Below are 14,113 nucleotides of genomic sequence, written 5' to 3' on the forward strand. Positions count from 1 at the left end.
ACCCCACCTCCATGGTTACCAACCACAGGACCTGCCCACGCTGTCGGTCCCTCTCAGAATGTCTCTGCCCTGTGTCTCTCTGTCACATCTAAGTCAGAAGGAGCCAGGAGCCCCCTCTCTTTTCTTCCTTTCTATCCCTCAGCTCAGAGTCCCTCTTTAAAAAATGCAAACAGTGTCTTTTATTTGGTGCTCCTTCATTTGGTGTCCTGTGGTCAAGGAAGTGCTCCAGAGCCAAAACAAGCCTAACCAGAAACAGACAGACAAACCCTCTTCATGCAAAAAAAAGAAAAAGAAAACAAACCTCAAGGCAGAAGACAGGAGAGATATCCCTAGAAAGAAACATACCCCTTTGTGATGTTTAAAATAATGGGGTTTTTTTCTTTTAAGATTTTTTTTATGTGAACCATTTTAAAAGTCTTTGTCGAATTTGTTACAATATTGCTTCTGTTTTTATGTTTTGGTTTTTGGGCCATGAGGCATGTGGGATCTTAGCTCCCTGACCAGGGATTGAGCCCAAACCCCCTGCATTGGAAGGTGAAGTCTTAACCACGGGACTGCCTGTGAAGTCCCAAATAGTGGTTTTTAAAAATGTGTGTGTATATATATATATACACTTCCCTGTGGGCTCAGTGGTAAAGAACCTGCCTGCAATTCAGGAGATGTGTGTTTGATTCCTGGATCAGGAAGATCCCTGCAGGAGGAAATGGCAACCCACTCCAGTACTCTTGCTTGGGAAATCCCAAGGATAGAGGAGCCTGGTGGGCTACAGTCCATGGGGGTTACATGACTTAGTAACTAAACAACAACAACATATATATATATATATATATATATATATATATATATATATATATATATATACATGCATATGTTTGTTTGTTTGAGTTGCTCAGCCATGTCCAGCTCTTTTGCATTCTGATGGACTGTAGCCTGCCAGGCTCCTCTGTCCTTGGGATTTCCCAGGCAAGAATACTGGAGTGAGTTGCCATTTCCTTCTCCAGGGGATCTTCCCAACCCCAGGATCGAACCCATGTCTCCTGCATTGTAGGCAAATTCTTTACCGCTGAGCCATCAGGGAAGCCCATACACACACGTACTTGTGGATGAACAGTATCTGTTCGTTTCTAACACAATGATGACTCTTCTCTGAAGAGTCCTGAAGGAGGAGATGTAGTCAATAGGTCAGTGCCACACGTGGACCCACGGCATGCACAGCATCACGGGGAGGGCTGTTAGATGAAAGAACAGCCACCACGTCTGTGCTGACTTCTAGCCAAGAGCCCTGTATGTCGCTCCGCCACGTCTCCCAAACACTACCAGTGGAATGCCCACACTTTGTTCTTTGTAAGCTCCTGGAGCGCAAGTCCCGTTTCTCTCATGGAGCTCTTGTATCGTTTCTCTGTGCTCGTGTTCGTAGCAGCTAACCGTCCACCTTCTCGCCTTGTCCCCGTGCCTGTGCTCCTCTGCTTCTCCTGAATAGGTCCCCGAGGGTCTGTGTGCCAGCTCACCCACGCTCACCAGCCCTATGGAGTATCCATCTCCCGTAAACTCGCTGCACACCCCACCTCTCCACCGGCACAATGTCTTCAAGCGCCACAGCATGCGGGTAAGAGGACTCTGCATGCTGGGTCCCGGCCAGGACAAGGAGGCTGCTGGAGGGAGGTGCCTGGGATACTGGGAACCCTGCGTCCTCAGACTCAGGAGGTGCCCTTCCTGCACCAGTCAGCCAGAGAGGGACTCTGTTCCTCCTGCACCTCTACAAGCAGCAGAGTTTGGGGGGCCAAGCCAGGCACTGCCCTTGAGACTCCAGCTGGACCCAGACCTGCCCCATGCCTGCTCTGATGCTGTGGCAGAGATGTAAAACCACCCCCTTCCCTCAGCCCTGGCGATAGTGTGAAAGCTCATGAGTGGAGGGCAGGGAAGCCTGACTGTGCCAGAAAGTAAAAGACCCTGGAGGTCTTGCCCAATCTGCCCTTCCTGCTGCCTGATTGTTGTGATTGTTCCATTTCTCCTCGGTCAAAGGAAAGTCTGCCTTGTGGTTGCCACTCCTGCTGCTTTGCAAAAGTTGCTGCGATATGAGAACAAACTTGGGGGCTAGCATAGGGCTGAGCCACACCCTCCCCAGTCACTCTTTGTTGTCAACTACCGATGAAGCCTTGAGTATTTCATTGTCCGTCGCTCAGTCACTCACTCATGTCTCACTCTTTGCAACCACATGGACTGTAGCCCTCCAGGCTCCTCTGTCCATGGGATTTTTTTCCCCTAGAATACTGGAGTAGGTTGCCATTTCCTCCTCCAGAGGATCTTCCCAACCCAGGGATCGAACCTGAGTCTCCTGCATTGGCAGGTGGATTCTTTACCACTGCACTAGCTGGGAACTAGCTTCTAATTGTCAGGTCTCCTTTTTAAAAAAAAGTGCACCTTTGCTTGCCCACTTGTCACTTGTCACCATCCAGCTTCTCCTCCTTCAATACAAATGGCCCCCATGGTCAGTTGCCATGAGCATTTGATATAGTTTACTGAACTGGGTCTGGATATGTGATATAACAGACTGAAACCCGTATTACTTTAGCTCTAACTCTGTAACCATGCATCATATTTAAGACTCAGGTATATAGGACTCTAAAAATTGGGGGAGACTACATTTCTATTACAACAGATTTACAAAAATGTAGGAAAGTATGTTGAGATATCCTTGCTGTTTTTCTTAATTTAGTAAAGCTTTGAAATGATTAAGATAACTTAGAATTCAAGGCAGTGAGAGCTTAGTGGAAAAGTTTTCCCCTGACCTAGCTCATTTTTCTTTTTCACATTAGTTTAACCAATTTATGTCTTAGCATATACTCGATGATAATAAAACTGCATCTGTAAGCATGCAGTATCTTTTAGGCAGTGCTCAACTTCTCTCTCCTGCCCTTAACTCTTTATTCATAATTAATTGGGTTTTAATTAAGTGAGTTTGGCTTTAAATGTGCCCTTTCAGAAAGAAGGTGTTTCGCACATTTGAGGGCCGGCACTGCCTTTGTCTAACCCCTGATTCACCATAAGGACTTTGTTCCCTTCCATAAAGACAAACTGTGAGGCAGGAAAAAGGGCTTTTGTGTCAGGGCTTTAGATGTACTTGCCACAGGAAAGCCTGCCTGAGAGAACATAATAAGCATTTCTTAAAATAAGCAAAAAAGAAAAAAGTTAAAAATATAAACTCCATTTTATGGTATGCATCAGAAACACTGAGAAAGCCTCTTCCAAGTAGAATGCTGAAAAGGTATAATAGACTCCCTGCAAAGCATTTGAAAGCATTTAACGAAAATCAGAGATGGTTTTCCCACAAAAACAACTTTTCTAGTGACTAACTCTATTGCCTGACTCATCTGAGAATCTGTGGGATTCAATTCCAGAGTCAGGAAGGCAGCAGTCTCCCTCTTGAAGACCTCACATTTGAAGTTTAAAATAACAGTTCAGTAAACAGCACCTTTTTTTTAAGGGACACTTTGCCGGGCGCTGTCCTAGGTGCTGAAGGGAGAAGGAACAGGGCAGATGGTTGCCTATAATGTAAACCAGAGAGCTGTGAGGAGCACACAGAGGTACAGCCAAAGTGCAGCAGAAGTTCAGAGAGTAAAACAACTCTTTCCAGCTGCTCTTTTTTTTTTTTTTTTTTGGGCAGTTGGGCCTCAATGGGAGGGGAAAATTAGAAGGATCCCAGGGAATGAGAAAGGCAGAAGCATGAGTTGGAGCCAGATTGAATGATGGGAAACCTTAGGATGAGTGCAGGAGCTGTTTAGTTACAATGGAAATAGGCCTGGCAGGATGAAGAGTCAATTCCTGGAAAGGGTCACAGCTTATCAGAGTCTTTTTAAAACACCCCAAGGGTCTAATTCCTCTTAAAAATGACCAGCAATGTAAGCACGCATCGCCTGATTAAGAATTCTTGAAGTATACTTTGGACAGTAAGCCCTAAAGAGATCCAATTTTTTAAAAAAATCTCATTTGCTTCTTGAGTTTTATTAGAAAATTGGAAGACAGGAATACATCCACTAATACATGTTAAAATATTTGGTCAGATGGTGATCAAGCCTGGGGCATACTAGACATTTGAGTGGTAGGAATCTTCTTTGGCAATTTCAAAACTGCAAAGTGTTTTCTTGAGTCTGGAAACTCCTCCTGTTAGTATCTACTCTAGTCTTCCTCTGTCCATACATTTTCCTTACCTGGAGATTCCTAATGCTATATTCAGAACGTTGGACACTTAGTTCCTATTTGTCATGATTCGTCAATGGCCTGATATAGAGATACCATTGTGCTTGCACATGCTGGCATTTAACTGAGGATATTTACAGCCTTAAAATCCTTTCATCTGGGGGGCATAAGCCTTTACAAAGTAAATCTTATGTATTTTATCAATCCTATGATGATAAAATAGTCTCGTGTTCTGAAATTTGCTTTTATTTTTTAACTGGGATAGGTATAGTTGCTTTACAATGCTGTACAATGAGGTGAATCAGCTATGGTATACATATATCCCCCCCTTCTCGGCCCTCCCCACCCCATCCCACCCCTCTCGGTCATCACAGAGCACTGAGCTAGGCTGTCTGTGCTACATAGCCGCTTCCCACTAGTTACCTGTGTCTCACATGGCAGCGCACATACGTCAGTCCCCACCTCCCAACTCATCCCACCCTCCTCCCCACACCATGTCCACAGATCAGCCTAAAATAAGGTCTAACTCAGTAAGTCAGCTCTGGGTGGACATTTGGTAATGTGTGGAGGCATTTTTGTTACAATAGGGGAGGTGCTGTAGGCTTCCAGTGAGTGGGGTTGCTGTAAGCATCCTACAGGTTACAGGAACTCTCTCCCCCATAAAGAATCATCTGGCCCCAATGCTAAGGCTGAGAAACCCCAGTCTGCAATTGGTTCCACAGCCTCATGAAAACAGGAAGGCCGCTATGTCTTTAACCATCACTGCCCTCCCAGCACCCAGCCCTGTCCCTGCCACATAGCAGTTGCTCAATAAATAGTCGTTGACTAGCGTAATGAACAAGGGCTATTTCAGCAAGACATCTTATGAGGAGGAGTATTGTTAGAAATTGAGAGCAGTTATTGTAGCTGACAGCCTAGGAAAAACACACCAGTGTCACTATTTTCAAACTGTGCTGTTTAGAGACTTTAGTAGGGATAATCGTTTTTAGAGGCTTGGCAGAGATTATGGCTTGTTAAAGTAGACTGAGAATCATTTTTAGCATTTTATGTAAGTGACTTGTATGTAAACGGGCCAGTTCAAAGAAAGGGATCTGAACAGCTTGCGGACGTCAACATCATAGAAAGGTCACCTGCCCCCAGCAAAGGTCACCCCAGGCTTTACACAATCAAAAGAATGTTGGTAACACTTATATGTCCAGGAGACCCAGGTAATCTTGTGCAGCAGAAAAAAGCAAGCCAGTTTAAAGGGACTGAGCAGATATTTATATAAATGAACCCTGGGGAAGATTGAGGGAAGAGAAATAATAGGAAAGGGGAACATGCCGGGAGAAATAACAGGGAGAACTATGAATAGGTCCAAAGCCCCATAAATGAGTTGAAACGGGGTTAGATTACTAAAACTCAGGAGAGGAACCACTTATTGCATATCCATACATCCTTATTTCTTTAAATTTTGTGCTTCACTTTATCTCTTAGCTTATGCATCTCTTTTAACTTTTGGTGACATAACCCAGGCTAGTTTCTTAATCAAGAGAATGATGCAGAAAGATTCTTTACTTTCTGAGCCACAGAAAGTGAAAGTGAAAGTGAAGTCGCTCAGTCGTGTCCCACTCTGTGACCGCATGGACTGTAGCCTACCAGGCTCCTCCATCCATGGAATTTTCCAGGCAAGACTACTGGAGTAGGTTGCCATTTCCTTCTCCAGAAGATCGTCCCGACCCAGGGATCGAACCCGGTTCCCCCGCATTGCAGGCAGATGCTTTCCTGTCTGAGCCATCCGTAACTAGGATGGAGAAGCCCAAATAACGAGTATCTTCTGATAAAAAAGGTGATCAGATGGGTGCACGCTCTTGCTCCTTCTCGCAGGCTCCACCCTTCAGTGGACAGCTTTGGGGGACCACACACCACTGCTCCTTGAAGCTTCCAGACCTGGCATCTCGGTTTTAGGTGACGCTAAGCACTCAAGGCCCCCCAGAGGGCTGGCTTTGCAATCCTAAGTGTAAATTCAGTGACAGCAGCCATGACACATGCCAACTGAGAAAATGATATTAGGACAGTCACTTGAAAATAAAATGGTACTAAGGGATCACATGACGATTTGAAACCAGTACCTGTTAAACGCTATGCCCTGGGATTCAGCACTTCACGAACACACTGCATGTGATTGGGGCTGATGGAGCCAACAGTAATAACCATCTGCATAGATGGCTGCAGATCTGAGGCCGGTGAGGCCAAGGCGTGTGGTTCCCACAGGGCTTTCCAGAGGACTGTCCTCCCTGGGTGCGGAGACTGGGCTGACTGTGTCCTCTGCCATCTCCCCCGCTGTGCTCCCAGGAGGAGGACTTCGTCCGGCCCAGCAGCCGGGAGGAGGCCCAGCAGCTGTGGGAGGCAGAGAGGCTCAAGATGCGGCAACTCCTGGACAAGCAGCAGAAGCAGATGGTGGAAGATTACCAGTGGCTGAGGCAGGAGGAGAAAGCCCTGGTGAGGAGAAAGCCCAGCCAGGGGAGGGAGAGGACATGCCCCGACACCTCTGCTGGACACCTTCCTTTTTTAAATAATTTTACTTATTTTTTCATTTTTGGCTGTGCTGGGTCTTCGTTTCTGCACGCCGGCTTTTCTCTAGTTGTGGCAAGCTACTCTACAGCTGCGATGCCCGATCTTCTCGTGGAAGTGGCTTCTCTTGTTGCAGAGCACAGGCTTTTGGGAGCTTGGGCTTCAGTAGTTGCGGCTCACAGGCTCTAGAACACAAGCTCAGTAGTTGTGGTGCATGGGCTTAGTCGCTCCGCAGCATGTGGAATCCTCCAAGACCAGGCATCAAACCGGTCTCTCCAGCATTGGCAGGTGGACTCTCTACCGCTGAGCCACCCGGGAAGCCCCTGAACACGTTCTGATAACCATGCTCCCCGGGGAGAGATCCATGCCATCTTGTCCCCTTTCGCTCCCCACCTGGCTGGAGTGAACTGCTCTCCAGGCATCCTTGGAGTGTTTGGTTATAGAATCCTAAGTCCTCTGATTTGTTTTCCCCCTCTGCAGGACCCCATGGTTTACATGAACGACAAGTCCCCGCTGGTGAGTCGCCGGGAGAGCACTCTATCCGGAGGGAGGGCTTATAGGGTAGTTAGTGGGACCTCCGACTCCACACCTGCCCACCTCGCCCTCTCTGCCTCTCACCACGAGAGCACCTTTTTCCACTTCACTCTGATCTTGGAGTCTCCTTGCTGAGCTCACACTTGATCTGCACTCTTAACGCCGCCCGGCTCCGGCACAGGCGCCCCCCACCCCAGTCACTTACAGTCCGGGAGTCCCCAGGACCCCTGCAGCTATGATCTCCAAACCTCTGAAGAGACACTCAAGGGGGACGGGAACAAGCTAAGGGGGGACGTGGGTGGCCCCCAGGGCTGCACCAGTGACCTCTTCTCTTTCCTCCCTTCCAGACCCCAGAGAAGGAGGCCGGCTACAGTAAGTGTGAGCACCCTTCCTCTCGGCGGGAACGTCCCGGGGTGTGGCATCCTATATGCAGCCGCCTTCCCTGCCCCTTGCAGAGAGCAAAGGGAGTGTATTTGCCATAGAAAGAAACATCTGTCCTGAGTTCAGAGTGTGCAGAGAGGCCCAGTTTGGGAGTCGATATACACCACCTCCTATCCTCCACCTCCACCCCTGCTCGGGCTGCTGCCCCCCACCCCTCTCGCGGCATGGCTCCTGTCCCCGCCTCTCTGCTGCTGCATTTATTTGGAGGACTTTGTGATCCTTCCTGTCTCCCACCCACTCTGTCAGAAGCTCTAAAGCAGCGCCATGACATCTCTCCCAAGTGACTCTTCTCCTCCCTAGGAAGGGAAGCAAGAAGAGGGCCGGGCCAACTGACTTTCCCACCCACCCCTGCGCGACCACAGAGTCTTTCCAGGAGCCTCCTTGAAAGGCAGGGAGGGAGGTACCCGCTAGGATCGTTGGCCTTTCCCACTTAACAGAAATTGACTAGAGGCCTGACAGGAAATTCAAGCAAACTTCATTGGGGCTCCTGCGCCGCAGGCTGCAGGAGGAAGTGAAAACAACAGGCTCCCTTGCTTGCTCCCAGAGGCAGCGGGGAGTTCATTCCTTACATGGGGTGAGGACAGGGGTGGATCAGGGGTCATGCAGGAGGGGTGGCTTAGGTGGTTTGCCCACCCCTCTGCGATGGTGCGTGCAGTGGGCATGCAGCAGTACCCTGCTTTTGCTCCCAACACCCAGGTTTTTGCTCCTGGCTCTTCAGAAATGGTTCTCGGGTGTTATTTGGGGTTTCTTTTTTGTCTTTTTTTGTATCTTTAGGTCCAGAATTTGCCCCAACTGCTACATGCACACGGCTATTTTTAGTCCCATATTGTTTCTTTGTATTGTCCTGGTGCAGACTTTGCTGCAAAGGTTCCCAGGTCCCAGTCCTGCAGTGAGCCAGGCTCTTCATCACCATCCTAGGGGGATGGGGCTGATGATGATGGTGATGGTGACCATGGCAACCACCAAAGACAGTGACAAGCACTGGCCCAAGTTGCTTTAAAATGTCAGTTTAAACCCCACAGCAGTCCTTCCTATGCAATAGGTACAATGTATCAGGATGCCCATTTGAGGAAGGACATGAAACATACACAGGAAGGGCAAGTGACTTTCCCAAAGTCACACAGCTAGTGATTAGCAGAGCCCAGATTTGAGCCCAGGCATCTGGCTCCTGCAGGGCCCTTCTAAGCGAATGCTCCTACTTGACAGATGACACTTAAGGCCCGGGGCCTGTCAGTGAGCTGCCCTAGTCTCACCCCACTCTGGGGGAAGAGTAGAAAGTGGAATCAGGTCTTCTGACTGCTACTCCAAGCAGTCCCACGCGGCCTGTGTGTCTTTGTTCATCGGAGTGTCCAGAGAACAGCATGCTTCTAGCAGTTCACTTCCTTGACCCCCAGATGGACAAAGCAGACAATAGGGAAGCTTCACAAATCTACCACGTCGGTGGCTGTTGCACCCGCTGGGTGAGGCTCCAGGGTCACCTGCTGCCTTCAGAGCAGGTTTCTCTCTCATGACAGTCAAGGTTGGCGTCTCAGGGCCCGGTGTGCTGGAACACCCACTGCCATTACTCCATCTCCACCGGGACTTTGGCTTTTTCTGTCTTTGAAATGGACTGTAGTGCCTGTCCCTGCGTACAGAAGACCAGGGAGACCAGAGGTTACTTGCCATTGTCCTGGGTTTCAGGTCCCGTTTCCCTGGGGTCTCCTGGTAGTAGTGGAGAAGAGCTGGGCTTGGTCATCAGCACCTGTGAAGGGAGGGGTCAGGGTGCTGAGGACGTCCCTACTCATTGTCCCTTCCCTTTGCAGCGGAGTTCACAGCCCCCCCACAGAAACCACCACGGCTCGGCGCACAGGTAGGTGCTGGCTCTGCTGAAGCTGGTAATGGATTGGAATCAGGGCCCCACAAGACTGAAGGCCTGGACTGCAAAGACTGCAGAGGCCCACAGAAAGAATCCAGTCCTGTATCCTCATTATATAGCTGAGGCCCAGAGAGGGCAAGTGTCTTGTCTAAAGCCACACAACTAATTCATTAAAAAAAAAAAAAAAAAGCACGGGGAAGACCAGCCCCGTCCCTGACCTGGAGGAAAGCTCTCCTGTCCCAAGGAGCAGGAGGTGTGGACCCCCACTGGCTCCCTGCACCCCCGTGTTCTGGGGCAGCTGCTGCTTTCTTCCCTCTGGAGCAGCAGTTCTCAGCCTTGGCAGCCCATGAGAATCCTCTGAGAGCTTTGACACCGCCTGACCCCCACGCCCAGCTGATGGTTCGGTTGCTTTGCTGTGAGGCTGGCCACCAACACTTTTTTAGGATACCCAGGCAGACTCTCACATAAGAACCATTGCCCCAGAAGCAGAAGGGAAGGTGCCCCCCCCCCCCAGGACCAGGCACTATTATTTCAGAGAAACGTCTTGGTGGCTGAGTTGGCACCACTAGTGCATGCCCAGGAAAGAATGGTGTGTCCCTCTGACTCGCCACCCTCCCCTCCGGCCACCTGCTTCTCCTCCTCCTCTCCCCACCACAGTCCATCCAGCCCACAGCCAACCTGGATCGGACCGACGACCTGGTGTACCTCAACGTCATGGAGCTGGTGCGGGCCGTGCTGGATCTCAAGAATGAGCTCTGCCAGCTGCCTCCCGAGGGCTACGTGGTGGTGGTGAAGGTGAGAGCTGGGGAGGAGCCGTGGACTTGGGGGACGGAGGCCACTCAGCCCATCCCTGGAAGGACGTGGGAGGGGCTGAGCTTCCCAGTCTGCCCGATTAGACCCCATTAGGGCAAGGTTGTCAAAGAGAAGTTAGTCCCAGGTAGCCTCGGAAGGCAGACACCATCCCAGGAGGGCTCTTCTCAAGGGAGACGTGGCATTCTCAAAAAGCAAAGGGTGGGACTTCCCTGGCGGTCCAGGGGCTGAGACTTCACCTTCCAGTACAGGGAATGCAGGTTCGATCCCTGGTCGGGGAGCTAAGATTCCCACATGCCTTGGGGTCAAAAAAACCAAAACACAAAACAGAAGTAATGTTGTAACAAATTCAATAAAGACTTTAAAAGAAAAAAGCAAAGGGTGACAGGCACGCACCCCTCTCTCTCCCAGAACGTGGGCCTGACCCTGCGGAAGCTCATCGGCAGTGTGGATGACCTCCTGCCTTCCTTGCCGTCGTCTTCACGGACAGAGGTGAGTGTCTCGTCCCATCGGTGTCATCCACTGTCCCTTGCCCCCTTCTCCTGCTCCAGCTGTGTTTCAACAGGAGACCCAGAAGGGCCACCTGGGCAGCCCCATCTCTGCGAGCCTTCAGCAGGTAGCTCTGCACTGCATATCTCTGCAGGTACCACTAGGGGGCGGAGTTGGAACCCAGGGGCCTCGCCAGCTTTCGCGGCGAATTTCCTAGTTTAGGTCTCAGATGGTGGCAGTGACTTCTTAGTGCCGGAGGACAGGCAAAGGAGGACACACACGCTCCTTTTTAGCCCCATCCTGTCCATGATTCTTTGTCTAGTCACCCTTCTTACTAAGGTCAAGGTGAGTGTGTCACAGAAATAGCAGTTAAGGTTTCTTCAATTGATCATTTAATCTAATTTTCTTTATTTAAATGAGAAGCAACCGCCGAAAACCAAAACAGTAGTGCCAGAGCTCTATCCTGAGATGGTACCAGTGGTAGGCAGAATAATGCGCCCCCACAAGATAGCTGGAAAAGACCCTGATTCTGGGAAAGACTGAAGGCAAAAGAAGAGGACCGCAGAGGATGAGACGGTTAGATACCATCAGTGACTCAACGCACATGAGTTTGAGCAAACTCCAGGAGATAGTGGAAGACAGGGGAGCCTGGCACGCTGCAGTCCATGGGGTCACAAAGAATCAGACATGACTTAGCAACTGAACAACAACCAAAAAAAGGATGCCTGCGTCCTCAGAGGCTGTGTCTATGTGACCTTACATGACAAACAGGGCTTTGCAGGTGATTAAGTTAAGGATCTTCAGATGAGAAAGTTATGCTGGATTATCCAAGTGGGTCCAATGTAGTCACAAGGGTCCTTGTAAGAAGGAGGTGGAAGCAGAGGTCTCTTAAGAGTCAGAAAAGGAGATGGGATAACAAAAGCAGAGGTCGGAATGAGGCCATTGCTGGAAGGATCCACAAGCCGAGGAAGGCAGCAGCCTTGTGAAGCTGGAAAAGGCAGGGAACAAATTCTCCCCTGGAGCCGGCAGAAGGAACTTAGCTCCGCCGCCACCTGGACATTGGCCCCAGGGGACCCATTCCAGATTTGTGACCCCCAGAACTGTAAGAGCATAAATCTGACTTATTTTAAGCCACTGTGTTTGTGGTAATTTGTTACCGCGGGACTGGAAACAGAGGCAGTGCCTCTGAGCATTTGTTGGTTTTCTGTCTGGAAACCCAGTCACAGACCCCCACACCCCCTGCCAGGCTATAGCTTGAGCTACCACTTCCTAGTGGTTGCAGTGTAACACACAGCTGACCCACTGCGTCCCGCCACTGTCCCCACCATCTGTGACCACTCAAGACTGGCAGGACAGGGCAGGGGGCCTGGGCACTTCCCAGACCCCTTCAGGGTGGCTGCGGCAGTCCAGCGGAGCCCCCTCCGGGTTGGTCCCGCCGGGCATGAGAGCGCCACACCTAGGCAGTGAAGGCCGGCTCTTCTTTCACTTGATAAATATCTCTTGAGCGCTAAGTCTTTGTTCAGCCGTGCACTAGATCCAAGGATATAGTGGTTAATAAAACCCTACAGCCCAGACCACAGTCCGCGATCTATTGATGTGATTGTAGAGTGAACAGATGCCTGGAGGCACTTGACTCCTCACCATTCACTCTGTCGGGCCAGCACCCAGGCATGTTGCCAGGGAGGGACTGTTTGTGGGGCTGGATTGGAGGGGGCTGACTTGGGTAGGTTGGGGCCTGGAGGGCCTGCAGTGTTTGACCTGGACGACCTGGCTCCAACCAGCACGGGTCTTGGACTCAGCCCAGGGCTGGGTCAGCACCGAGTTGGACCTCTGTGGGGCTTCCCTGCCCTCCGGGCCTGGACTTGGCAGCCCCTCGGGGTCCCAGCCCCTCCTGTGTGCTCTTCCTGCAGATCGAGGGGACCCAGAAACTGCTCAACAAGGACCTGGCAGAGCTCATCAATAAGATGCGACTGGCCCAGCAGAACGCCGTGACTTCCCTGAGTGAGGAGTGCAAGCGGCAGATGCTCACCGCCTCCCACACGCTGGCCGTGGACGCCAAGAACCTGCTGGACGCCGTGGACCAAGCCAAGGTCCTGGCCAACCTGGCCCGCCCGCTGGCAGAGTGAAGAGGGCGGCGCCTCCCGCCCGCGTCTCCGCCCCGCCCGCCCGTTCCTCCCGGCCCCTGCCTCGCCTTCGGTCCGTGGGCCCACTTGGGGAGGGAAGGCCGAGGGGGGTCCTTCTTCCCTTGCCGTTTTGCACGTCGCCTCTCCCCCACCCTACTCCCAGACTGTGCTGCCCAGGCCGCAGCTGGACAGAGGGGACTCAGGGCCGCAGGATACCAGGGGGTGACAGAGGCTCAGAGGGAGTGCGGCTGCTGCCCGCCGGCCACTCCTGCCTGGCCCAAGGGGGTCACGCGGCAGATCCTTGTGGCCGCGATGGCTTTACGCAGGGACAGGGCAGGCCGATTGGGGAACCAAGCTAGTCCTCCTCCCTCCTCCGCCCACGGAGGTCCCCTCCCCTAGCCCCGCGCACAGAGGGAGGCACCGAGAGGGGTTTTCAGTGGGGAGGCCGGCGGCTGGTGCCATGAGGCATGGACCTGGCCTTCTTGTACAGTGTATATTGGAATTTATTTAATGTGAGTCCGGTCTGGACCGACAGCCGTGGGCCCCACTGAGGGGCGGAGCGGGGCCTGGGATGGTCAAGGGACAAGCTATTGGGAGCTGGCGCCCAGGAGGCTGTGTCCTCCTCACGCAGAGAGGGGAGGGGGGGAGAAACAAGGCCAAACTGGACCTGGACGCCTTTGCATTCCTCGCCCCCTTGCTTTTCTTCCCTCCCTGGCCCCTTCCTTCTCTTTTCTTACTTATCTTTGCTCTCCCTTTCTCTCATCCACGCCCTCTCTCCCTCCCTCTCTTGTGTATGTGCAGAACACTCTTTTACCTCCTTTATATTTGACTTGTGGATGAAATAAAATTGTACCATTTGCTTTGTGGTTTGATTATTTCGTTTGTTTGAACTTCTGAGGCCCTGGAAGGAATCGATTGTGGTTCTGTTGGGCAGAGATGGAAAAGCTGAACGAAGCCAGGGCTCAACCCCCAGGGTACGGGGTAAAGCCAGGGTGCTGGGGTCAGGTACCCACGTGCTCCAGCCCTTTGCCCCAGGTGCCTGACCCGAGGGCGGCTTTCCAGGAGGGACCCGGACAGCCTTTCCGCTGCCACAAAGAAAAGCCAGTGCATC

General features: G+C 51.4%; 1 protein-coding gene across 5 annotated transcripts in view; it reads left to right on the plus strand.

Annotated features, from left to right (window-relative positions):
* The window catches only part of PTK2B (protein tyrosine kinase 2 beta), a 133,701-nt gene extending 119,839 nt beyond the window's left edge, over positions 1 to 13,862 (plus strand). For 2 of the 5 annotated variants that reach the window (XM_043453319.1, XM_043453321.1), the window contains exons 24-31: positions 1,481 to 1,606; positions 6,532 to 6,678; positions 7,231 to 7,266; positions 7,632 to 7,662; positions 9,528 to 9,574; positions 10,238 to 10,375; positions 10,802 to 10,882; positions 12,790 to 13,862. In XM_043453319.1, the coding sequence (XP_043309254.1) occupies positions 1,481 to 1,606; positions 6,532 to 6,678; positions 7,231 to 7,266; positions 7,632 to 7,662; positions 9,528 to 9,574; positions 10,238 to 10,375; positions 10,802 to 10,882; positions 12,790 to 13,005 (822 nt within the window). In that variant the 3' untranslated portion in view covers positions 13,006 to 13,862. The remainder of the gene's footprint in view (positions 1 to 1,480; positions 1,607 to 6,531; positions 6,679 to 7,230; positions 7,267 to 7,631; positions 7,663 to 9,527; positions 9,575 to 10,237; positions 10,376 to 10,801; positions 10,883 to 12,789) is intronic. The other 3 variants (XM_043453322.1, XM_043453323.1, XM_043453324.1) reach the window with 3 other exon arrangements.
* The last annotated feature ends 251 nt before the right edge of the window (positions 13,863 to 14,113 follow it).

Source organism: Cervus canadensis, chromosome 30 (assembly GCF_019320065.1).
Source record: "Cervus canadensis isolate Bull #8, Minnesota chromosome 30, ASM1932006v1, whole genome shotgun sequence".
Taxonomy (NCBI): domain Eukaryota; kingdom Metazoa; phylum Chordata; class Mammalia; order Artiodactyla; family Cervidae; genus Cervus; species Cervus canadensis.